The 18,877-nt window shown below is 37.9% G+C and overlaps 2 protein-coding genes across 2 annotated transcripts in view; both read right to left on the reverse strand.

Annotated features, from left to right (window-relative positions):
* Positions 1-1,494: 1,494 nt before the first annotated feature.
* sumo2a (small ubiquitin like modifier 2a) lies at positions 1,495-4,549 on the reverse strand. The gene is made up of 4 exons (XM_024290114.2): positions 4,399-4,549; positions 3,505-3,636; positions 3,064-3,135; positions 1,495-2,251 (listed from the first exon to the last, which is right to left on the reverse strand). Exons 1-4 carry the CDS (start codon positions 4,417-4,419, stop codon positions 2,186-2,188), a joined length of 291 nt encoding a protein of 96 aa, XP_024145882.1. The 5' UTR covers positions 4,420-4,549; the 3' UTR covers positions 1,495-2,185.
* Positions 4,550-4,785: 236 nt separating this feature from the next.
* The window catches only part of gga3a (golgi associated, gamma adaptin ear containing, ARF binding protein 3a), a 23,982-nt gene continuing 9,890 nt past the window's right edge, over positions 4,786-18,877 (reverse strand). The window contains exons 7-17 of the mRNA XM_024290151.2: positions 16,613-16,693; positions 16,209-16,346; positions 12,954-13,035; positions 12,694-12,819; positions 9,984-10,175; positions 9,839-9,912; positions 9,390-9,754; positions 8,755-8,963; positions 6,420-6,589; positions 6,149-6,259; positions 4,786-6,020 (exon numbers count right to left, since the gene is read on the reverse strand). Coding sequence (XP_024145919.1) covers positions 5,910-6,020; positions 6,149-6,259; positions 6,420-6,589; positions 8,755-8,963; positions 9,390-9,754; positions 9,839-9,912; positions 9,984-10,175; positions 12,694-12,819; positions 12,954-13,035; positions 16,209-16,346; positions 16,613-16,693 — 1,659 coding nt within the window. The 3' untranslated portion in view covers positions 4,786-5,909. The remainder of the gene's footprint in view (positions 6,021-6,148; positions 6,260-6,419; positions 6,590-8,754; positions 8,964-9,389; positions 9,755-9,838; positions 9,913-9,983; positions 10,176-12,693; positions 12,820-12,953; positions 13,036-16,208; positions 16,347-16,612; positions 16,694-18,877) is intronic.

Here is an 18,877-nt window from a genome sequence, read left to right on the forward strand (position 1 = left end):
CCTGTCTGACCTCATCAGTCAGTCTGTCCATCAGCACAGCAAACAAGAAGGAGCTCGATCCTTTAACGCAGTTTGCCTCTGCAGACAGTTCATCTCTCTGTGCCATGTCATAGACTTTCTTGTAGAGTTGTCCATCTTTCCCTCTCACATGATTGATGCAGATCTCAAAAATAGTCAAAAAATCAATACATAAAAGATTCAACCAACTTTGCGGCGATACTATACAGTACAATTATTTTAGCTACATGTGTGCTACATTGTGCCTCTTCTCGTATTGAGGAATTCAAGTTTTTTTTTTTCTTAATACTTAATGCAATTTTTTTCATAAGCTACTATCTGCACCTTAAAAGAATTGCCCCTCACGGATAAATAAAGTTGTTTATATTGAATACATGGATCAGATATTTATTGATAATTTGGTATTAAAACTATAAATGAAAATGCATTTAACAGAGTGACATTTTTTGTTTTTTAAAAAGTGTGTCATATTTATTTATTTAGGTTTTGTTTGTGCTGTTTAAAAAAAGTGTTAGTGCGCACAACAGTCAGTGTCGTTCCCCTTCAGTCAGTGGTTGACAAACTTGTGATTGGACGTCTGTTTGCATCACATGTACTTAAAATGACAAAGACAGCTAGAGACACGACAGGAAGAGAAACCGACAGTTTGTCTGTAGTTTTCAAAACGGCACATCCTCCTTGTTCTGACGATTCAGGGTCAGCATTTCTTCCATGTTTGGAGTTTGCATGTTCTCCCCGTGGATGAATGGGTCGTCTCCAGCTTCCTCCCACAGTTCAAAAACATGCTTCGTAAGTTGATTGGTGACCCGAAATTGTCCCCAAGTGCGAGTGTTTAGGGGTGTGCGATTGAGCTCTGTGATGGACTCATTGACTGTATTAATATACATCTATGGATGGACTGACAACATGTCTAGGTTTGACCCTGCCTTTGCCCAACAGTAGCCAGATAGGGGATAAAATGGGTTTAGAAAATTGATTCCTTTTCCATTCCTCAGACATCCTTTCCCTCTCAAGATCTTGAACTCTACTGCCACCTCTCTGAAAGCATATCTCCACATTTTTTTAAGGGCAAACTGCCTTCCCACTTTGAATCCTTAGTTCTTCCCATTTCCTGATCTACAACAGCTACCTCAACTCTGTGGTCACCAATTCATTAGTTCTTTCATTTCTGCAATTGACCACACTAAACCTGCAGCAAATCCATCCCCTTTGTCTCTTTGCCTTGCAAATCTGTGCAAATCCGTCCCTTCCTCCTTTGTTCATCCCATCATGTCCTCACATGCCCTTTGTCATTTCCACCTCTCTTCACTCCCATCTACTATAAATTAAATGTCAAAATATTTTTTTTTCCATTAATAAAATGAGTAGATTAGAAAAAAATCTGTTTGCATTTCACATGCAGGTAAATACAATTTATACAAACTTCATTTCCTAAAAGCGATTAATAATCTATGAATAAACAGCGAAAAAAGCAGATGGCATGAAATAGATTTAATATACATTTTGCTTCAGACTAGAATAAATGAAGACAGTCACTGCCATCAGAGAGCACCTCTTAAAAAAGGTTCAGTATTAAAAAGGAAAATAAATAGTTTGTCAGGTTACTCATCACTGGACGGAAAGCTTCTCTTGCTGTTAAAGTTTTAACAGTTTTATTACAATAATGAAACGGAATCTAAGCAACTTAAAGAGAGTAAATATCCAGCAGAAAATCCCAAAACGCAATTTAAAAAAAAAGAAAACAAAACTTATTTATTTCCAACAATACATTCTCATAACAACAACAGACAGTGAATTTAAAACAAGGGAGTACTTAATGACAAAATGAGTCAAATCTCCAGTGACATAAGTATAAAAACAAAAACCGTGGAATTCTTCCCAGCTCTTGTGAGTTGGTCAAAAAAAAAAAAAAAAAACTTATGTCAAGCTTTTAATATTATCAGCACATTAGACTCACTGCAGCCTACGAGTTGTCTACACTGCACAATTCAGACATATCAGTCATTGTGATAAAAGTCTAGTCATGAATTTTTTTCTTGCTGCCTGTCAGCATTTTGTACAAACACTCCACTGGATGGTATCAACACTGGTGATGAACATCTGAAGACTTAGTATAACAAAGATGGTCAGGGACAAAAAGGGAGGTGGGATGTTGAGAGGAAACAGTCTAAAGGGGAAAACCTCCAGTCTGCTGTTGGAACACATCAATCGTATCTTCATCCTCCATTTCTAGCTGTAAGACAAAGTAGAAACAGAAAGGTTAATGGAAGAACACAGCACCAAACCACGACTGTAAAAACTAAAACTTTTAACAAGTTTATGTAAATTAGTATTCTCTTTTTGTTGTATGGTAATATTTGTGTGGTTCACTTGAGTTTTTCTATACATTTAAAATGCGTTTGTAGGAAGTTTCCTTATCTCATTGTTTAATCCATCATATGATGAACACAAGGGGGAGTCGTAGCCAAGCAGAAAATGAGAAGTTTAATGGCAAACTTTCAAAATAAGTTATTGTTGTTGTGCGATCTATGCAAACTACAGCCTTTTGTTTCACATTTGGATATATTTGTTCAGGTCTAGAGTGGGAACTTTCAATTAAAAAGGGGGATTTGTTTTATGAATCACAAATCTAATGCTTCAAGCATAGGATGAATGCCTTGTGGATTAAAGATGGTGTCATGTTTGTTCTTGTTTTGTCATTGGTGTCAGTAAGTGATCTTTACATCTGGGACGAGTGCCGACAGAAAAATGCCTTGTGGGGAATTCTACTTCCCAAAAACAACTCTTGATATTAAACTCTCTAAACAGGTGGTAAATGTACAAAATAGGTAAAATTTTACTTGTTTGACACCAACTGCTCACACAAACATCAACATTTAGATGTAGATACTAACATGATGTTTAAAGGAAGCCTGGAGGTTCACCTTTTGTGAAGGAAACTAAGACCAAACGAAAGCTGAACGATAAATATCGAGGGAAGTCTTCCAATATTTGTTGTGTCAATTTACCCTTTTATTTGGTAAAATCAAGAGGGTGTAGTTTTACCTGGGAAGGTGTGTCTGTTTCATTGATGGGCTGTCCATCAAATCGAAATCGTATTTGTCTCATAGACAGTCCCTGAAAGACAAAGCAACAGCATTGAATGTGAAACACGTCAGCAAGAAAACAGACCACACCTTTAGACACACCAATGATGTTATTAGAGTTTACAACATTTAAAAATATGACGTCAAAGTGCATACTGCTCAAATCCAGTACGGTAATAATAGATATCAACAGCATTGTTCAAACCCTCAGTTTTATGCTTATAGATTAAATATAATGCAAAAAATGGACTCTTCTGAAGAATTTGATATCATTGTTTAAAAACTAAGAATCCCCCCAAGTCTCAAGTCTTATCCATCACATTTGATTTACCCCCATGTCAGAATTATGAAACATACACTTCATGATGTGAGCTATTTTTGACTGTCAGTTAAACCTTACCTGCCGCTCACAATAGGCTTTCATCAGTTTGCTGAGAGGAGTGTGCCTTTTAATCTTGAACTGCACCACTGAGCCATCCTGCCCCGCCACCTTCAGGTTGATGTGCTCGTTGTTCTCAGTCTTCACTCCTTCCTACGAAAAAAACAATCCAAATCAACCGTTCGTCAATTAACCAGGCTGCAAATTAAAGTGCTTGCACAACAAGTCTTTAATGGTCATATTTAGATCAAATACATTTGGTTATTAAGCATAGATTTTGGTAGATCCTTCCTAAGCGCGAGGCTGGTTCCCGCGAACAGAATGGAGGGAAACGTTAGCTTTAGGATTTGGGCCTACTTCACAAAATGAAGAATTTGGTGATTTGGTACGTTTAGACGTTATATATCTCAGTACTTACACCAACAAATAAGAGCAAGACTAGCTACTAAAAAAATACTCCACATGTTTCATTTGTTGTGTGTTTAGTTTTAGACATTTGTTAAAACAAATTGTGCCGGCCGGTTCCATCGTTAGCACGCATCAGTCCTTCCAGCTGACTCACATCTCTTTAGACGTTTCGAACATTTAAAGGCCGAGTAATAATAATAAAAAATCTATTCGCATCACTTACGAGATGTTAGCAACAACTTAAACATCTAAAGAAGTAGATTACAAGCTTCTTGGAATGTGGAAACCATTAAAATGTTGAGGTAGCCGCAGACTCGAACACGTTAGCCAAGTTAGCTTATTATGCTAATTTAGCTAGCTAGTATGCTAGCTTGCACGGTAAAAGCAAACCAACGCTAATTAAAAAAAAAAGGTAATTAAACAAATTTGGACCAATGCATGTTTTAAATTAATCATACAAAACAAAAAACAGAATAATCGTTTTTTAAAGAGAAACTAGTTCCTCACCTTGGGCTTTTCGTCTGCCATCGCTGCTGCTGCTGCTGCTGGGGCTAGTGTGGTCTGTTTGCGCCTGATCAACTGCGCTTGCGCACTGTGGAGAACCTCTTTGCGACGGCTGCAGTTTATGCAAACCAGGCTGCCGCATCTACAACTCTCATTGTGGACGAATTGCACTTCTCTCCCTGCATGGATCATTCTAATCAACTCATAAAAGGAGAGATTTATTTTTATGAAAGACCTATCAAATTGAGAAAAATATATCAGAAGAAATGGCTGAAAAACATCTTTAAAATAGTTTTCTTTGTGCATGCACATTCCCTTTACATAACAAATCAAATACATAATTAATATAACAAGAAAACGCTTAGTTAAAAAAACAGCGAGGACATCTGATTTAGAAATAAATTCATCTTTATTTTTAAATTCAAAAATATACTGACAAACCTATAATCTCATGCAAATAATAAATAATTTCACAAAAAATATTAAAACACTCCCCAAATACAGTCAGGATTCTAATAATTAAAAAAAACTGTCAAGTTTTGCCAGCAACGTGTTGTTTAGTAACAAATGTAACTTTGCTTCATGTCGGAACACCCGGTAACATCTTCATGAAAACCCACACGACTCATTCAACTCATAATAAAACGCTGAAGATATAAACGACACACAGATGAAAACGGTAATGATTATGTAGCATTTAGATCAAGAGCCTCTGGAGTCACAGTGTTGTCAGCTCTTTCCTGCTTTGGTTGTTGGTTAAAAAAAGCAGTAAATAATAACTTTTTGCAGCCTTTCAAACAAAAAAAACGTTTTTTTGGCAGATTTTTAAACATTCTTCCCAATTCCAAATGGTATTTCTCCATCTTCCTTTTGACCCAGAATACATTGCTGATGATATATCTGAATCAGGGATTTTTATCCTGAAAACTGTTCCTCATTTTATACTTAAGCGAAAAATCTAGTTACCCTATGAAACGGATTCCCCGTTATACAATACAAGACAGGATCCTCTGTAAGACAAGTTTATAAGTTAAAACAGCATTTAACACTCATAAAAATCAAAAATAATATATTCAAGCCATCGTGGAAACAATAAAAACCTAATTTTTAAGTAACAGTGTGATGTATATTGTATAAGAGAAGTCAGTGAATGTATGAGCATCTTCCTCAGGCAGCAGAGCTTTAATAATAATAATAAAAAAATGCTAATATCTGTTTGGAATTAAGTATTGATATAAAAGCTCCCTACTTTTGAGTTTCTGCCTTACTGGTGATAGCAGATAAAACAAAAATGGGAAGAAACTATATTAGTACAAGTTCAGCAATACTAGATCTTATAAATATCTATGTTCAGCAAGTTTAAATAATAACCTTCTGTCTGTCTCACTTGTTAAAGCTGAATGTGCATTGTGTTCCTTCATCTCAAGCTCTATAAAGTTCACCAAAGTTCTGACCTTTCCTGAGCAGCGACAAACGACACTGCGACAAGAGTCTGAAAGAGGCGGCGAGCTGCACTATAGAGCACCCCATCTATCAGCGGGTGGAAACTCATTCACCTCCCCCACTTCAGTGAGCGTCTGCTCTCCCAGCGTGAAAGTCAGTTTGTATCTCATCCGGGTCTTTTCCTGCCACACAGAAAAGTTCAAACTCATTCACTGTGGAAGCTTTCATTCAAAAAATGTGTTTATTGCAAACAAGATAGAAAGAGTACAAACATGGAAAAGGAGGAAAACAGCTCAGGGCTGAGCAGTACCTTCAGAGGATTGGCGAGCAGAATGACCTGAGTGACGGCAGGGGGAGGCAGAATTGGACTGAAAGGAGCCAGCTCAGTTCCAGAAGGCGACTGCAGCTTTACTTTCATCATCTAAAAAGATTTGGACAGCAAACAAACAGGAATATAAAACTGAGAGAGCGGCCCATTTCAAATGTCATTTGAAAGGAAGCCTCCACTGCAAGAATTCAATATTCGCCGTACTTTCAGTGGACTTTAAAAAAAATCCTTTATTTATTTATATTTATTTCACCTTGGGCACCGCCGCCTGAAGAAGAATGTTTCTGACAGGTTGTGGAGACGTGTTCAGCATGGAGGCCACCATGACCAGCACGTCCGGCCGGCCCGGGGGACAGTTGGTGGCAAAGTGCAGCAAAACACAAACCCCGTTTTTGTCAAACACGGTCACTGGGGAGACTTGACCTACAACACAACAAAAACATCCAAATAAACATGGATACATTTGATACAAAAAGACCCAATCTAATGAAAATGGTGTTTTTAACATGTTTTTTTGAAATATTTTTCTCATAATGGAGAACATATAAAGAGCATTTAAGACCCAATCCAATGAAAATGGTCTTTTTGTGTTTTTAACATGTTCTTGTAGCATTTTTCTCACAGTAGAGGACCTATATAAAATAATTTACAATTATAACAGCGTTTCTAAGTATTCCTTAATTCAAATCATGCTGGATCAGAAAACCGGAGGCTTGAAAATGCTCACACTAGCAACACAACCACTGAAATGGGCGTGGCAAAGTCTCCCCTCCCCCTGTGCGATACATGATAAGCGTTCAACACTCGTGCTCTAGCGATTTGCGACTCTGGCTCAAAACTGTGACTGCGTTAACTCAATTTTTCTCATCGCTATGTTTGCGCAGTTAATGTTTGCTTGAGGCTAGAAGCTGCGTGTTAGCTACCCAACAGAGCTCTCAGTGACGGGAAGGGGGAGGATTGCACTGTTCCAATGGTCCCGCCCACAACCCAGAATTGTATTTCTAATGAGATACTGCAGCTGTGCACAAATGGGTCTTAAAAGAAACAACAAAATTTTGGCTAAAACGTCATAATCATAATTAAAAGATCACTGGAAACGTTTTCACGATAGAATAAAATATGTTACATTAAAAAAATGTTTTTCGATTGAAATCTGGCTGCTGTTTTTTGCTCAAAGAAAAAGCTTTAAAGAAAGATCAATACACTAATTTGAATAATCCCTATTATGATTTTTTCTTAAAGATCAACTGTATTTCCATAAATTATTCTTTTTTAACCAAGGCCAATAGATTCAAACACCATTCTTCCATCAGTTAGCAGTCTGTTATCTCTGGCCACACCAGTCAGCGTGTCCTCTCTGAAGACACTTTATCCTACACCCCCCCCACAGTGTGGAAATTGAACCCACTTTGTGAGCCGCTCGGAATAAAAGCTTCCTCTAAACTCCATGTCAGCTCCAGCTCAGTCCTGTGCTGTCGGCTGGGCTCAGTGGGGAAGGTGGGAGACGGAGGATTGCAGGCGAGGCTGACATCTATTTGAAACAGTCTCACCCCCTGCAGCACCCTGACATTACTGCAGAGCAGCCTGACTGACTGAATCCTCTGTCTGAGGTGTCAGGCTGCACCATGACGACATATCAGGCTTTTTTTTTTTAACACATTTCTTGTATTTATAGCTTTATATTTTATACGTTTTCAAAACTTCCATATTATCTTTTAAAAATCTTTATTAACACATTTCTTGTAAACTTTCGTTTTTCTGATGTGTCATTTCTCCTGTTGTTTGTGAACTTCCCATAATGCTGTTGTAAAATTTTCCTTTTCTCCTTTCATATCTTATCAATTCTGACTTAACAGAAAAATGATAAGCACAGTCACCACTAAGTGGCAGTAAAGTGTAATGCTTAACTTTCAAGAAACCAAAAGAGAAAATGTATTTCTACTCATAAAAAAATTAGGATTTCTTTTCATTTGTAAGATTTTGATCATATTTTTAATCACATTTAACACAAAAAGTATTAGGCTCGCTCTGGAATGAGGAAATCTCTTCTTTGATCCTCACTTATTTTACAATTAATTCATTTATCCTCATCCAACTCCACTCAGCCAAAATCAGTTAACAAGGAGCCCACTAATGAAGTGTCATGCTAGATTAGCCTCGTCTAGAACTCTGTTGGTTTTGGTTGCATCAGTGGAGCTTCTGGAATGACGTTTAGAGAAAGACAATAATCTGAAATATACTCTAATTTATAGATACTTTATGAAAAAAAAACTCATTTGAGGTTTTTGGGATATTTAAAGGTTTGGATTTATGTGGCGGCCACAAATTGAATCTGCATTTTTTAGCACTCCTCTCTAAAAAATACAAGAGCCATAAAGGAAAAGTGTCAGACACTACAAAAACTGAAGAAAATGCTGCAAGCTTTCCAAGCTTTTTATGCGAGTATTTATGCCTTCGTGCAAATATTCAGTCGTTATAAATGAAGTTTGCAGTCTAAGCTGTTCTTTTGGGGGTTTCTAAACAGCAAGGAGGAACTAATTGCCCTTCAAAGAAAAAAGAAAGCATCAGAGGTTAATTATGAGACTCACTCGGCTTGATGGCCTCCAGAGGAATGAACAAACTGGCCAGGGACGCCTCTTCTCCCGCGGCTGCAGAAACGGCGTTCACGGGGAGAACCGGAGACAGGGAGCGTAACGGAGGGCTGTCATCTGCTGCAATCTCTGTGCTCAAAGGAGCGGAGCATCTTTGCACTGCTGCTGTGATGGACAAGGCTGATGAAAGCATGGGGCCACCTTGACTGGAGGAGAAATGAGATCATCAACCACACACACAGAATCCTGATTCCCAATTTCAACCTGTCCTGAAATCAATTTAATTTAAAACAAAAAAATCAGAAAAAAAGGGAATAAGGATAACTAAATTAAACTGTAGTTCAGGAACTAATATCCTAATAGAATCGTTTTCAAGTTTCATAATATTTAAAAACATTTTGATCATGATAGGGCACAAAGCTCAAGTTCAGTAAATAAAAAGTTAATAGAAGACAGCAAATCCGTCTCTAGACGCCGTCGACATTTAATCTGATCTGTGTGAGAAGGCTGCTGAGCATCTCAATGAGCAGAACTGTCATTTAAACACCAGAATCCACAGTCACTGTGGAATCCAGGCAGAATAGTGACTGTAAGGCAGAGGGGTTTCATCTCTCAGCAGAAGCTTCGCTCACTTTTCAGAGGGAGCCAGATCCAGCATGGGGAGGTCTTGTAAAGTGGAGTAGAGAGGAGGAGCTGTCAGGTGGAGACCTCCAGATAAAGCAGAGAGCTGTGATGGGGCGGCCGGAGGGGCAGCGGCTGCTTCTGCGGCGCTCGGAGCCGAACATAGAGGTTCTTGGAGTGCTAAGGCTGTTAAATCAGATGATGGGAAAGCCGGAGGGGTGGGAAAAATGAGGCTGGGAATGCTTGTGGAAGAGGCAGCTGTGGCTTTGGTGACACTACATCCAGAAGTGGATGTAGAGATGTCAGCTGGGAAGAGCGATAGTGTTGCAGCTGGAGACAAACCCATGTCAAAAAGACCCAAATCTGGACCCAGAGTCTGTAACATACAAAAGAGAGACGATTATTTTCCTGTACGACAGATTTTAAGATGTGCATCAATGATCAGTTTTCATGTCAGCACCTGTGAAGAAGGCAAATGTCTGCTCTGGTTTCTGTGAGCCGAGTCTCTCAGTACAAGGTCCGGTTCACTGGGTTCTGCAAGCAAACACAAATCTGTCAGAAATAAAAAAATATATATATATTTCAAAAGACTTCAACCACGATACCTAAAGAAAGCAGCTCTTCATCCAGCCATGATGGAGGTGCACTGAGGCTACAGGAATTAGCAGTTATCGATCCACTGAGGAGGTCGGCCAGAAAAGTTGAAGATGAAGACTCCAGCTTAGAGGGAGAGGGTTTGTCTGTGTCAAAGTCCCCCAGATCGATCAGAACCTCGGACTGATTGGTGCTTCCACTCTCTGAAAGATAATCAGAGGGAAGAACATCAGCACTGGAAAATCAGACTCTTTAAAGTCTCACTCTGATGAAAATCATGATTTTAACATGTTTTTCTAATGATGGAGGATATATATATTAAGAATATTAACTTCAACATTGCTTTTCTGAGTATTTATTTAATTAAATTTGTGTGAATCCAATAAAAAAAACAGAAAAAAGTGCTTCCTGCTCCACTTCAATCTGATATACCATTTATTAGGTAAAACAATAAAAACCTGTTTTGTTTTCAAGGACATAGTTTCTGCAGAGCGGCAGTAGTAATTTACCACTGACTTGTGGGCAGGACAATTGGCGTGTAGTAAGCCTTCCCCTACTTCCCAACATCCTTCTGTTTTCATGCTAGCTTACAGCCCCTCACAACCCCAACCTTAAATTGTGAAGCAATACTGGAGCTATCCAGCGGTACAATTTTGAGCCAGAAGTTAGCTCCAATAAGGAAAGTGAAAATGTTATTGGATCCATTTGTCTGCAAGTGGATACATCAGAATGGAAAGGTGTAGTGAGCTTGTGGCTTGAACTTAAGTAGCTAAATATGCTTTTCCTCAAACAGCCTTTTTTCATTTGCTCGTTTCACAACAATTTGACAAAAGAAATGCTCAGAAATGCATTTTAAACTTTAATTCTCTTAATACATGTCCTCCCAACACATTCTCATTTGCAAGTCGTGATGTTTTGACGAATGTTTTAGGACCGTCCGCGTCAAAAATGGACATTTTGAGTGTCCCTGACTCATCATTTTTGGATCTACTGGATGTTGCAATTAAATCAAGGTTCCCAACCTCTGAGTCGGAAACCAGTTCTGGGATGTGGACCCCACTAGTATCGTAAACCTAATCATAACTCAGTACTGAAAAGCGGATCAGTACCGGTTGCAGATGCAGACCAGGCTAGGGTTAGCGTACCGCTACTGACTGCGTCCCGTAGTTTGGTCTGCGACTGAAAACTACCGGACCACTAATTTAACTGGAACAGCCAGTAGCCAGCCCATCAAAAAATAACGAGCTGGGGACACCCAAAACTGCAAAAAGTGGTGGAGCTAGGGAACAAGACTGTCATGACTACTGGAGCTGCATGACGTGAAATGACCACCGACGAAATTCAAATGTAATACCCCATTTCAACATGTAGGGGGCAGCACATAGGTAATTTTAGATTATATTTTCAAGAATTAAACAATTTTATTTTAATTTGTAAAAAAATTGGCAATGACCAACAAACAGCACTTTAAAGCCCCATTTATAGAGGTCAACAGCCCAAAAAAGTTGATTTAGGGTTTGAACGTGACAACCTGGGAATAAGAATGTGTTGGTCCTCCATCATTAGAAACATGCTAAAACACACAAAACCCAAGTTTTAATGGGAGTTGGTCTAATAAAACATATTTATAAAACCCTATTCATGTTGCTGGGTCTGTGTTGCTGAAAAAAGTTCTATAACATCTGGTTTCTAAGATAGGAGCGGACATATTTCTGTTTACCTGTGCAGTATTCACATGTGCTTACTGACTATAAATATCACCCGGACGGACACACAATTTTTACATTTTTGGTCCTTGGAGCTGAAGGAGTAAACAGCTCTCAAAATAAATTCTGAATAAAAAGGAAACGCGCACACACAGGACAGAGAGGATTACTAGTTTGCATGCTGTGCTTGCAGCTCTCACTCCGTTGTGCCACGCAGGGCTTCCTTGGCAGCTCCAATTACTTTTTTCTCAAAAGAAAGTTGGTTTCAGGGCAGCATACGAATCAGCAAAATGCCATCACTTTGTCTGAATTCTGTAGGATTGTGACCTGTGAGCGGAAATGTATTAAGTGAAGTTTTAAAGATGCCGGAGAAGCCTTTTCTTCTGGCTCATGGGGCGGGAAGTGTAAACTGGCAATATCAAAGCGACGATCAAAGAACAAAGTGGGCGCATTTTCTCCCACTGCTGCTGCAACGTCACACCCAGGCTCTCCTTTTTTATTTTATTTTTTCCCTCTTGTAATTGATTTCTCCCGAACAAAGCGGGCTCGCTCCAACACTCGCTATGGGATTTATAACAAAGTTGTTGTAAACTAAAAGTTTTTCTTTGCAAGCTGAGCCCAGTTTGGACGTGAGCGTCTCACAGCTTGAAAAGATTCAGCTGCTCAGTAAAATCACATGCTTGGGTGATCAGATGGACTTCAAGGCAACATTTGAATTTTAAGCATTGCAGATTGGCAGCAACCTCTGCATAAGATACAGCAAGTTCACAGCTCCTGCACATCAAACACTAATATCGCTGTCGAGTCTGTCTTATCTTCAAATATAAAAGTGTAAATAATTGAATCTGTCCCCAGAAATCTGCATCAAATCCTTGTTTCCTTTGTTGTTAATATGCAATTATCTTCAGTTGGTGCATCTAAAGCAAGGTAAAGTAAATGCATTTAGGTGAGATCAGGAAGGAACACATTATTCCCCCTCATCTGGAAGCAAACTAATTGTTACCCTGAGCATTACCTGGTCTGACAGATGCTTGCTTGCCCTGTACCCCGTCAGAGTCCCCATTAATCTTGTGTCCTTCCACAATCGCCTTATATGAATTCATGACATGGGAGAGGTCATCGCTGGCCTGCAGAATGTCTCCTGATAAGGGCAGGAAAAACAAGAATCATTAGAGCTCGCTCTATCTTTAGACGAGCCGAGGCTCGTGAATTAGAGGGTGAGTCGAACAGAGACGACAGTCGGTGCATCAAACAGTAGGAAGCAGGTTTTCTCACCCAAGTGGCTGTCATTATCTTCACTCTCAGTAGCGAGCTGAAATACCTTCTTCTGAAGTTTGTCACAATCACTGTACAACTCCTAGAAGAAACACATTTGAATGAATCTTTGCTGTCACCAAGACAAGAAAAAACAGTTAAAAGCTGTTTCAAAATAATAAAGAAGACCAAAATAAATAGCAGGAAACAAAAGGAGTTCTTCAGGGATAAAGCAGGATGTAGGGTTCCAGGAAAGATCTAAAAGGTGATGCTCGGCTGCACAGATGCTCTGCAGAGCAGAGAGCTGTAAGTTACTGCAACCCGTTCACTGTATTACATATATGAAGTTTTCATTCCACCAGGATTCTTGCATTAAAGGAGTTTTTTAGGTCTGTGATCTGCAGCGTCTGCCAGAAGGCATAAGTTCAAAGTGAACGCTCCCAGCGGGTGTTGGATCCTTAATGTTCTGGACACACTACAAAAAAAAAAAAAAAAACGAACGACCAAAAATCCCCATTTTGAAAACTTAAAAAAAAAACAGAAAAAAACAATGAACTTCATTCTCAGTTTTAAATGTTGACGTTAAGATTTAATCCTTAATTTTTTCATCAAGTTCTTCTTCAATCTGATTCGGTTATCGGGAGGGTGTCAGTTTGGTAGATAAAAGATCTATTCAATTTATTGTTTTGAAAGATTTTTGCACCATTCACTTGTGAAAACGGTTTCTTTTTTGTTGCTGTTTTCAGAAAAAAAGCAAGTCAGGCTGAAAAAAAGGACATCTTTTCTGTCTCCTAACCAGATCCCCACATGACAGCTGTCAAAGTGTCTTTTTGATCAAATCAACATGTTTCACCATGAAAGCAGTGACAAACTGAGTTAGGAGGAATTCAAAAAGCATCTTCTGTTATTTGAAGTTGAAGTCAGGAGTTGAAAAATCCTTGGATTTCTTTGGGGTTTTGGTAGGCCACTGACAATAGATGGTTTCAATCCTAGTTTTTATCACTTTATTTAATGCAAAATTCAACATTGTTGAGTCAAAACAAAGTTAAAAAGATTCAAACAAATACATGGGGAGGAGGAGTGCAAGCAAAAATGGAAATAAGCTCATTTTAAACAACAAAATCACCAATTTGTGAATATTTTTGACATTGTGGTCATCATTCATTCAGACATAATATTTGGTAAAGCTAGAAACAAATTCACAGAAATTGTTTGTATTATGGATAAACAGATAAAAAGCCGTAAGATCAGCTTTATTTTTTCCAAAGATAATCGACTCCTGAGCTCTTACATTCAATTCTGGTATCAAGGTCCAGCTGCCTGAGACACAGAAGAGCCTAAAATCAGACGCCACTCTTCTTCTGAGGTTGTAGATTACATTAGTGCCACTGATCAAAATGCAAAAATAATTTGACAAAATTAATTTAATGAGGGAATTGTTTGCTTTGTAAATTATGTAGTCAAAGTAAAAGGTGTGGTTTTTTGAGCCTTATCACTTTTTCAGTAGTTTGATAAAATAATCTGATAATCCTGAGCCCCACATTTTCAGAACTAATGTTTAACAATCACAAGTTCTATTAAATATCAAAATTGACGTAAATACTTAATTTGTTAATTTTTGGTGTTAATAGGAAGAGACTAAAACCACCAAGAATGTGAGCTATTGATTGATGATAAGAACATGTGCTTCATATACATTTTCCCTAAGTTTAGTTAAATGTTTATTTAGAACATTGTGGACCGTAAGATGTTGAATTATGGTGATGGTTGTAAGAGGATTTCTTTAGAACTATTGATTAAAAACTTATTACAAATAATGTACAGTAAAAAAAAAAAATAGTACAATTATTTTTGTAGTGGTAGAAAGTGAAACTGAATTATGGTGGCCAGTTCAGTTGGCGTTTATTTTTGGTGGTACAGATCAATAATTATAACCAAAAGAGATTCTGAAACAAATTTGTGCCAAAACTTAAACACACTTTTTTCCCTCTTCTGACATATTTTCAGTTTGTTTGCTGATGCAAAGATACCTTTTGGGGAGTTTTTCTATTTTAGAGTGCGCTTTGATTTTGGAATTCAAAATCAGTGAGTTTGTTTCCAACTTTCCTGAAACTTTAACTACTTTACTAATCTAAAAAAGTGGAGTATTTGAACTAATGGCTAAAGAATGTGTAGTAATGGAGTAGCATGCTAAACTTTGGCCACTAACTAACTAAATATCACAACTCAATCCTTAAAAAAAATAAAATAGAGCACATATATCATTATCCATTAAAACAAAACAGTTCATGTAACACAACTCTTATAACTAAGCTGTATTTTAAAGACACTGATGTTTTTAACATGTTCTTGAGGCATTTTTCTGATAATGGAGGACAAAAATTTAAATAATTAAGCTTAAAATGGCATCTCTGATCATTTATTTATTCAAATTGTTGTGAATTAGGAAGTGATAAAAATATTTTGAAAAAAAAGAACTTTTATGTGATGAAAAATAATACATTGGATGTTAGCAACGGGTTGGGAAAGGGGGCGGGGTTGCTCTACACCAACAGTCCCACCCACAACTGCTCTGCAGAAACTATGTCCTAGAAAACAGCAGTTTTATTTTATTTTATTTTTTAAAGCAGCATAATTATAATTAAAAGACGAAGGGGAACGCTTTACAATAGATCACAAGATGATCGAAGGGGGGCAGAAACTCTTCCTTTTCATTCCAAAACCTTAGTGAGAAGCTTGGCAGATTTCCAGGAGGATTTATAAAGCTGCAGAAAAAAAATAAAAATAAATAGACTGCAGGACAGATTGATTTATTGCTTAACAGCAAAACAATCAAAGTCAGATTAGGGCAGCCACTGGGGTTGTTGGAAAAGATGAGGTATCTCGGTGAAGTGAGTCAGGTTTGGGAGCAAGAATACGCTTGTGTTTCACGACAAGATGTTCACCTCTGATTGCTTCACAGCAGGTCTGTTCTAAGGATCCCTGTACGAAGCTGCTGTCCTTGGAAAGGGCTTCAACAGTCTGACGAGGGGGGGGGGGTCACACTTGAACAGCCTCATTCTCCTATTCTATCATGTACCCTCCTGGTTAATGGCAATACAAAAAAATAACCCCTGCTGCCTGGCTCTGCGGGTGTTCAGGAGCATTATGCACCCTCAGATGAAGAGTTAATTTGTCAGGGGGGAGTTGTTGTTGCTTCACACAGCAGTAAATTAAACAGCAATGAAAGAACAGCCTGACTTTGGGCTGATTCGACACCTTCTGAAGAAAACAAACCTTAATGAGCTCCTTATCTTCATCAGTGGACTCTTCCAGGTTGAAGTGAGCCAGCATCTCATTAAGGAGTTTGACGCTGTTGTTCACAGCTTCCAACGTGTTCCTCTGCTGTGCTGCTTTCTGGGTTCGTACTTCATCCTACGAGATAAGGTTTGCTGCCTTAGAATCCCAGTTGAACAGTACAACTGTTTTTCATTAGTCGAAAACGAAGCTTTCAATGAGTCAGACTCTCTTTTTAAGTCTTTTAATTGAGTCTTCTTTCAAGCTGGAGTTATTCATAGATCTCGGGTGAAGCGGTTCAACACATGAAAGAATGCATGGGATGAAGGGGTGGTACAACATGTCAGCAGACGCTTAGCTGAATAGCATGGCCATTCGTACAGTAATTTCTGAATACTACGCACCTCCTTGACCATGTTCTTAATGAGACGGTTCGCCTCCTGGAGATCTTCTGGCTTTTTGCTCTTTAGGAGTTCTGCTAATCGCTGTGAAGAGAAGAGAGAGGCATAAGGCTAAAGTCCAGACTGATGCACACAAATAAAAAAAGCCAGCAGGAAGCTCAGGTCTCAGACCTATAGAAAAACAAACTTAATCGAGTATAAGCAGCAGTCAGAAGACATTGAAGCCCCACTCCAATCATCTTTTGAGCCATTTTTAAAACATTATTTTATGTATCAAACCACTTTGGCTTCAATATTACTTTAGAGTCTACATTAAAGCAAAAACACAACAGAAATATTTTTTCATCCCATCAAGCATTAATGGGTTAATTATTATCAATATCATGTTTTAGCCAAAATTAAAATAAAAAGTCTGTTTCTAGAACAGTGGTGGGCAAACATTTTGACACTAAAATGATCCATGGGGTGTTTTGGTAATCCACTTCATAAGAGAAAAAAATAGCATGGAATCTGGACAAAAACATGCTTTCATTGATTGAAAAAAATATGCATCTTAAAACTAGTGCTGTCAATCGATTAAAAAATAATCAGATTAATCACACTTTTGGGTTGTGATTAATCACAATTAATCACAAGGTTTTATGAGGTAAATTTGATACGATAATATGCAGCTTTTGTGCAACAAAAGGCCAGAAAGAAAATGCTTATTTTTATTGTCTTAAATGCTTAAATTTAGAAAATGTTAACCCAGAAGTGTAATTTTAGTGTACAAAACACAAACAGTAAGACAAGCAGAACTCTAAAAATTTTGAAGACAGCATCTCTTTTAAGAAAACAAAGATGTTCACATACAGCCATAAGAAACATTATGTTTCTGCACTTGGTTCTGATTGGCTGCTGGGTGTGGATGTAGGTCACAATGTTTTATATGTGCTGGTTTCTTTAAAACAAACTTTTGCTTCGTGATCTGGATAAAAAACCAGCGCTAAAAGGTGAACTTTCTCTATGAACTCACGCTCTCATTATCCTATTGCGACAATCTGCATAAATGTTGCTTTTTTTGCCGCTGCAATCAAGATCCCATCCGGCTCATCGGCGCGCTGCCTTGTTACTGTGACATGGGGTCGTATTACCTACCAAATAGTCCCCCTTTAGTGAAAAAGCGATCTAAACCTAAAAAATAACCAGAATAAAGTACTGAAAACAGCTTGAATATTTATTTATTTTGTAAGTGACCATGTTATAAACAAAATAGTACCCGACAAAGTGAACATTATCAGAAATGAATTCACGTCAAGGAAGCCTAAACCAGCAGAAGACGTTTTCTTTGCAAAGTGTAATTAATTTGTGTTAAATATCAAAGCTTTCATTTTTTATTTTAATTAATCGTGTGTATTAACGCATTAAAGTTTACAGTCCTAATACAAATTGAACATTTTGGAGTTTTTATTTCAAAACTGTGGCTTTTGCTCCCATTTTAGTGCCAACTACGCCAGTGGGTTTGATGACCGTCAGTGAAAAAAACGCAAATTTAGAAATGCTGCATTCATGCGGTGTTGGAATAATTGTAAAAATGACCGTCAGACTCAGAAAATGCACACAAATGTCAGAAAAACGACAAATCTTCCAATACCACATAAATGCAGATTAACTTGTAGAGCGCCATCTATGGGGAGACACTAGAATTACAGGGAAAATAAAACAACAATAAGGATTATCAATATAATTATTCCAGTTTGACGGGCCAGATTAAATGGTTTAACGGCATGTAGTTTTCCCCCCTTTGTTCTGGGACATATTTTCTGCCAGAGTTCAATGGAAATTCATCTGTGAATTGTGGTTAGGAGCTTTTGGCAAGAGCAAGCCCGCCCCCTTTCCCTTCCTGTGTATTATCTATGCAACAAATACAATCTTTTTAAAAACACATTTTTCGTCTGCTGCTGATTCACAATGATTTTATTAAAGAAATACTCAGAAATGTAATTTTGAGCTAATTTTCTTAATACACGTCTTCTAAAATCGGAAAAACGGCACTAGAAGATGTTTGAAACCTCGTTTTTATTGGAGTCGGTTTTTAGTAACCAGTTTTCTCCAAAGATACACTAATAAACTTGTCTTAGAAGATAAAATAACCATGTTCAGGTTATTTGTGAGCGAAGAGAAAGCAACATTTTTATCTTTATCCATATAGGAGTCATAAAAACTTCACTTTTACTTTTAGTAAAACAAAAAAATTAGGCGCAATCAGGTTGGCATTGCAGCACAAGA

The sequence above is a fragment of the Oryzias melastigma genome, linkage group LG1 (assembly GCF_002922805.2).
Source record: "Oryzias melastigma strain HK-1 linkage group LG1, ASM292280v2, whole genome shotgun sequence".
In the NCBI taxonomy this organism is placed as follows: domain Eukaryota; kingdom Metazoa; phylum Chordata; class Actinopteri; order Beloniformes; family Adrianichthyidae; genus Oryzias; species Oryzias melastigma.

Coding starts and splice junctions, on each gene's coding strand:
- sumo2a (XM_024290114.2), bottom strand. CDS start 4,419: ATGGCAGACGAAAAGCCCAAG. Junction 3,637..4,398: donor TGGCAGACGAAAAGCCCAAG/GTGAGGAACTAG, acceptor TTTTTTTCGTAG/GAAGGAGTGAAGACTGAGAA. Junction 2,252..3,063: donor AAACAGACACACCTTCCCAG/GTAAAACTACAC, acceptor TTTGTCTTACAG/CTAGAAATGGAGGATGAAGA.